The following is a 6,607-nucleotide window of genomic DNA, read 5'->3' on the forward strand; positions in this document are numbered from 1 at the left end:
AGAGAGAGAGAGAGAGAGAGAGAGAGAGAGAGAGAGAGAGAGAGTAGGTGGAGTTAGTGAAACACCATATAGCTGCCACTGGAGACAGATGCTGGAACCTTGCCAGCAAGGCACGACCTTGTGGTGATGCACAGATTAATAGGGTTATTTTAAGATGTAAAAGGTAGCTAGAAAGAAGCTTAAGCTATTGGTCAAGCAATGTTGCAATTAATATAGTTTCTGAGTGATTATTTTGGGTCTAGGTGACCAGGAACAAACAAGCAGCCCCTGTCAACAGATGAACACCTGATCTGAGAGGTGAAGCCAAAGGGCAAGCTGTGGCAGTATCCTTCCAGCTCTGTCTACTAGTGACGAACACCTGACCTGAGAGGTGCCAACAGTGTGTTTTGCAGAGCTGTTTCTTACTCTGAGACAAAATGCCTGGCTTAGGTTAATACACAAGAAATGTTTGCTAAATAACCATCTATTCTTTTTATACTTTTATAGATACTCAGCTCTATCCAGGACAAAACTATCAAGAAATACCCCAAAGAGAGCCAGGTAGTGGTGGTGCATGCCTTTCATCACTGCACTCAGGAGGCAGAGGCAGGCAGATCTCTGTGAGTTGGAGGCCAAATTGGTCTACAAGAGCTTGTTCCAGGACAGCTAAGATATAACACAGAGAATCCCTGTCTTAAAAATACAAACAAACAAACAAAATATAGAAAGAAATACCCCAAAGAAAGAGGAGGAGAAGAGGGAGAAAGTGAAGAAAGAATCATCCCATACCAAAACTAGGTTGCTAACCTTTACAGAACAAAGAGAATAAACACAACAGGAAAAGAGAAAAGCAAATTGTGAGCATGACTTTGATTGAGGTGAACTTTGTTCAGGGTGACATTTGGTCAAGGGTGAGTAATTTGCAGAAATTAAACTTTACCGAGTTAGAATCCCACCACATGTGGGAGCCTAACCTAGCCTCTTAGACTAGAGATATTAATTAGACATTGGTGATTGAATGAATTGTAAGACATTTCCAAGAAGCTAACTCACCTTGTATGTCTCCTTATCTGCTGGAAATATCACAATCCTTACAGTCAGTGATTTCTTCGGGTACTCTTTAGCAAATGTTAAAATTTCATCTAACATTACCCTAGCTGCTGAACTGCCCTTTATACCAATCCCTCCTGTCCCGAGGGCAGGAAACGAAATGGAATTTATGTACAGTTGAAGGCATATTTTCAGACAACTCTTCATTGCATCTTTCAATATCTGTAAGATAAATACAAGTTCAAGATCAACCTTTGAGTCTAAAATAAGAAACTGAGGCAACTAAATGCTACCTAGAGCATCTGAGCACTGTACTCTCTCCCATTTATATAGCCTTGATTGTCCTTCCCATCTTAGGGAGCCAAGGGTCAGTGTGCCACTCACCGGCCCCTCCCAAGTCAACAGAGTCCCTGGCAGTTTAGAAGGAGATGGAGACTAAATGAGGCAAAGAGTGGTCCTTTACCATGATTAAGTCTACTGCGTACCTTCTGGAGAAGTGCCAATAGCCTGGCAGATTTAAACTTCCATCAACTTTTCTTTTTCCTCTTTTTTTTTAAGGACAAAGTCTCACTAAGGCACCCTGGCTAGAGTAGAGTACGTAGCTTCAAACTCACAGAGGTCTGTCTGCCTCTGCCTCCCAAATGTTGGCATTAAAAAAAAAAAAAAAAGGAGTGGACCACAATGTCGACTAACCCTCTATCAACTTTTCAATGCTACATTGAATTACTACATACAGACAGGAAGGTTGTCTGTGGAAGAACCTTGAGAACCTTGAAAAGATGAAGCATAGAGAATGATTGGAGGGCCAATCTAGGATTAGAGAACTCTCACAGAGAACAAGACATAGTACAGAATACACACGCACACACACGCACACACACGCACACACACACACACACACACCGCAAACTCACATGCACATATACACACACATTTGCATTCTAGGTGTGATGGCTTATAATGCTTGCTGGCACTCAGGAGGCAGATGCAGGAGGATTCCCATGAGTTTTAGAATAGCCTGGACTACATATTTCCAGGCTAGCAACGGCTAGACAGTGAAACTTTATCTCAAAAATAAAAACAAAAAACAGTGTAGTGGTGGCACACACCTTTAATTCCAACTCTCAGGAGGCAGAGGCAGGTAGATGTCTGTGAGTTCAGCTATGTAAAGATAGTCACAATCTCAAAAAAAAAAAAAAAAAACCACCAAAAAACCAAAAGGCACATGGGATTAAGCACTATACATCTGAACGGCCTCCCTCTATTCTCTAATTTTTGTGTTTTGGGGGAGGAGTTGGCTAAGAGTCAAAACCACTATAGGCACAGTCAGAAGAGACCAGGTAATAGATTAGACTGGAATGGTGTGAATCCTACTCCCGCTGGAATTTAACCTGTGAAAGAAAATATGGAAAGGCTGAATCCCACCTCACCATGGAAAGACAGAGCAGGTCATAGTGTATTTGGAGCAAACTGGTGCACAGACAGAAGGGTTCAATGTTTCAGTGCCCATGTGCAGTGTGTACACTTAGACATTTCAAGTCAAACTTAAGAGAACTTGGGGCAACCATACTTGCTCAGCCTTTCAGTCAGGCATAGGTGTGTTTCCTAACAGGGATATATCATCTGATAATAGCTTACAAACATAATGAAACAATGGAAACAAAGCGCCTAGACTCTGCAATTATACAAACATAAACAAATTTTGAACTTACTTGGTCTTTGTTATCGTGTTGCCATACCACATGGAACACATACTGACACAACAATTTAAGTCCTTTTGTGACCAGTACCGTCTGGTAATCTGAAGACAGTTTAGCCGTGTCAAGTTCCCATTCCATTTCAGGTCCTGCTTGTCTAAGAATTGACTGTGACACACGTCCATTTTTAAGATCATACTTGAATACAGAATTGACAATTACCTCTGTCTGAAAAGGGTAGAAAACACAGGAGTTATCGTTAAATCCCTCCTTTTTAAATGACTAATTTGTACTGCCCAAGGAGTTTTGAAAATTACTTTTTGGATATCCCAACTTCACAAAAATTGATTTCACAATAGACTGACATTTCCAGAGAGTTCGTTTCTTTGCTACAAAGCCGTTTTCCCTGTACATATAAGGATGATATTGTCATTGCATTCACCTTTGCTGAATTATACTTTTTATTTCAAGTTTCTGACCATTCCCTCTGGCTTCTTTTGTTTTAAAGACTTTATTTTGAATCTGGAGAGTTGGCTCAGTGGTTAAGAGCACTTGTGGCTCTTGCAGAGGACCTGGGTTCAATTCCCAACTAGCACAAGGCAGCTCACAACTGTCAATAACTCCACTCTTAGGGGATTCAAAGCCACTTCTCACCTACGAAGTCACCAAGCATGTATTTGCCAGACACACAGGCAAAACACATACACCCATAAAATACTAAAATTAAAAAAAAGATTTTACTTTCAATTGTGTGCATACGTCTGCGTGGGTTTGTACACATGAGTGTAGTGCCTGAAAAACCCCGAGCAGGATGTCAGATTCCCTGGAGCTGGAGTTACAGATCTGTGACTACCAGATTTGGGTGGTGGGGACAGAACCAGATCTTCTATTAGAACAGCTGAGCCTTCTCCCAGTCTTCTCTGTTGCCTGATTGTTTCTTTTGTTTTTGGGACAGTCTCACCATGCAACCCTGGCTGGCTTGTAACTCACTGTAGACCCGGCTGACCTCAAGTTCACAGCGATCCATTTGTCTCTACTTCTTCATTCTGGGTTTAAAGGCTTGCACCACCACACCTTGTTTGGTTTTTGAGACAGTGTTTCCTGCAGCCTGACTGACCTGAGACTTCCCACACAGCTAAAGGTGACCTTAAATTCCTGGATCCTCACCACCGGGTGATGGTGCACACTTTTAATCCCAGCACTCGGGAGGCAGAAGCAGACCTCTGTGAGGTCAAGACTAGCCTGGCCTACAGAGTGAGTTCTAGGACAGACTCCAAAACTAAACAGAGAAACCCTGTCTCGAAAAACCAAAACTCCCAATCCTCTTGCCTCTATCTCCCCAGTGTTGGGCTTACAGGTTTATGGATCCTAGGGTTTGAACGAAGGCTCCATGCTGCTAGGTGAGTACTGGACCCACTGAACTGCATTCTCCAGTCCTCTTAGCTTTTTACCTAAATGCCTGCTTGCTTTTTGTTTTGTTTTTGTTGTTATTGGTTTTTTTTAATATTTATTTATTATGCATACAATATTCTGTCTGTGTGTATGTCTGCAGGCCAGAAGAGGGCACCAGACCTCATTACAGATGGTTGTAAGCCACCATGTGGTTGCCGGGAATTGAACTCAGGACCTTTGGAAGAGCAGGCAATGCTCTTAACCACTGAGCCATCTCTCCAGCCCTGTTATTGGTTTTTTCAGTTTGGGGTTTTTTCTTTCGACTGGGCCTCACTGTGTATTCCAAATTAATTTTGAACCATCTCTTCAGTGCTAAAATTACCAGCATACACAGCCTATCACACCCAGTTGTGTTGTTTTCCCCAGTGCTAAGGATTGAACCCAAGACCTTGCACATGCTAGGTAACCACTCGACCACCGAGCCAAATCCCTAGTCCACGGTGATTTTTGAGAAAACCCTTACGGGTTTCATTCTCTGCCTTACCTCCGTCACTTCCTGCTATCTCTGTGCAGGCTGTTTTGGAACAAAGAATAAAGTTTCTTAGGAACTCTCTGCCATCTCATGTCTTTATGTTCTCATGCACAAGGTTAAAGAACGTAAACGAGACCGAAAGGTCTTTAGTGAAAGGTAGCTCTCTTTCTTCATGGATATACAATCATCCACCTGTTCCACAGGCAGCCACTTTAACCAGTCAATCTACAGCAGCAGTTCTCAACCTGTGGGTCTGGACCCCTTAGGGGGCCTTGAATGACCCTTTCATGGGTTACCTAAGACCACTGGAAAACACAGATATTTATATTACAATTCATAACAGTAGCAGATTACAGTTACAAAATAGAAACAAAAATAATTTTAGGGTTACCACTCCATGACAAACTATTTTAAAGGGTGGCAGCATTAGGAAGGCTGAGAGCCACTGCTCTACGGAAACAGACTACGCATAGACACCAGTTTATATTTCATAACTCTGGAGCAGTGCTAGAGGTGGTTGTGTTCTTGCTGCTTCAGTGCCCAAATTCTAATTACCCCAATGTCTTTGGTTCCATCAAAGGAAACTTATGTACTTCTATGGGTGATATTTGTTTTTGAAACAGGGTATCACTGAGTAGTCTTGGCTGGCATGCAACTTGATTTGCAGACCAGGCTGGCCTCATATTTGGATCAAGTCTGCCTCTGTCTCTGGGGTGTTGGGATTCCAGGCATGTGGCAAAGTGGTCAGTTTATCAGGGACATTAAATGTTTTACCCTAAAAGAGCAATCTGAACTTGCCACTGCGGGGGGGGTGGGGGGAAGGGGGCACTGGCACCCTTGAGAAAGTGTAAGGTTCCTAATGCTGCTGACAACAAATGCATACAATAAAATTTGTTAAAAGGATATTACTCAATAATGCTTCTACTTTGGTTTTAAACTGCTACACTAATGACTCCTCGAGTATTGCATTTCATAGTCTCCTCCATTTCACGCTGATTGACTTGTAGGTAATAAGTGCTATTCTCACTAATAATTGGTCAATTATAATTTGACTGTGACCAGAGGACACATCGCTGATCCAAAATTAATAATAAAGATATGATTTTAAACTTCACTGAGTCTATCCAAACTCCGCATCTCCTGTCTGTGGATTCCTGTCTCTCTGACCATCACCCGAGCTTCCCTGAAAGCCTTCCCCCCTGCCAGTTCACATCCGCCACAACCCGAGGTCAGCTTCTGTTTTTCCCCGGTTCAGTGATCCAATCCATGCTGAACAAGCATTCTTCCACAGAGCACCCAGCCTGTGGCTGCTTTTAGAGGGGTGTCAGTTAGGATTTCAAAAAAAAGGTTACCTTGCTTTTTGCTACTTCTGTGTATATATTGCTCTAAGCTCAATTAACATCCTTTTTTCCATACATTCAAAGGACTCTATTTTTTTTAAAGTTTATTTAATTTTATTTTATGAACATTGGTATGAGGGTTCAGATCCCCTGAAACTGGAGTTACAGACAGTTGTGAGCCACCATGTGGGTGCTGGTAATTGAACCTGAGTCCTTTGGAAGAGCAGCCAGTGTTCTTAACCACTGAGCCATCTCTCCAGCCCCCTCCTTTCTTTTCATTTGCTTGTTTTTGTTTTTTCCCCAGATTTTTGAAGCAAGGTCTCATGTAGCAAAAGCTGGCTTCTTCCAACTCAAGGAGCTGAGGACAACCTTGAGTTCCTGATCAATGGACTTCTACTTCTCAATTACTGTGATTACAAGGGTAAGCCACCATGCCTGTCCATATTCCTAAGTACTACTTTTGTTTACTGTTATTGATAGATTGCTTCAGAAATGTTGAGTGGTTGGTTTTCTCGATGAAATATTTGCAAATAAAGGATTTTTTTAAAGATTAAAAATAGAACTGTAGGAATGACTCAGTAAAGTTCTTGCAGGAACCTCTGTAAAAAAAAAAAAAA

At 42.0% G+C, this 6,607-nt stretch overlaps 1 protein-coding gene across 2 annotated transcripts in view; it reads right to left on the reverse strand.

Annotated features, from left to right (window-relative positions):
- Parp9 (poly(ADP-ribose) polymerase family member 9) overlaps positions 1-6,607 on the reverse strand; it is a 34,653-nt gene that overhangs the window by 18,229 nt on the left and 9,817 nt on the right. For both annotated transcript variants that reach the window (XM_013352391.2, XM_026786366.1), the window contains exons 6-7: positions 2,742-2,954; positions 1,033-1,251 (exon numbers count right to left, since the gene is read on the reverse strand). In XM_013352391.2, coding sequence (XP_013207845.1) covers positions 1,033-1,251; positions 2,742-2,954 — 432 coding nt within the window. The remainder of the gene's footprint in view (positions 1-1,032; positions 1,252-2,741; positions 2,955-6,607) is intronic.

The sequence above is a fragment of the Microtus ochrogaster genome, chromosome 2 (assembly GCF_000317375.1).
Source record: "Microtus ochrogaster isolate Prairie Vole_2 chromosome 2, MicOch1.0, whole genome shotgun sequence".
In the NCBI taxonomy this organism is placed as follows: domain Eukaryota; kingdom Metazoa; phylum Chordata; class Mammalia; order Rodentia; family Cricetidae; genus Microtus; species Microtus ochrogaster.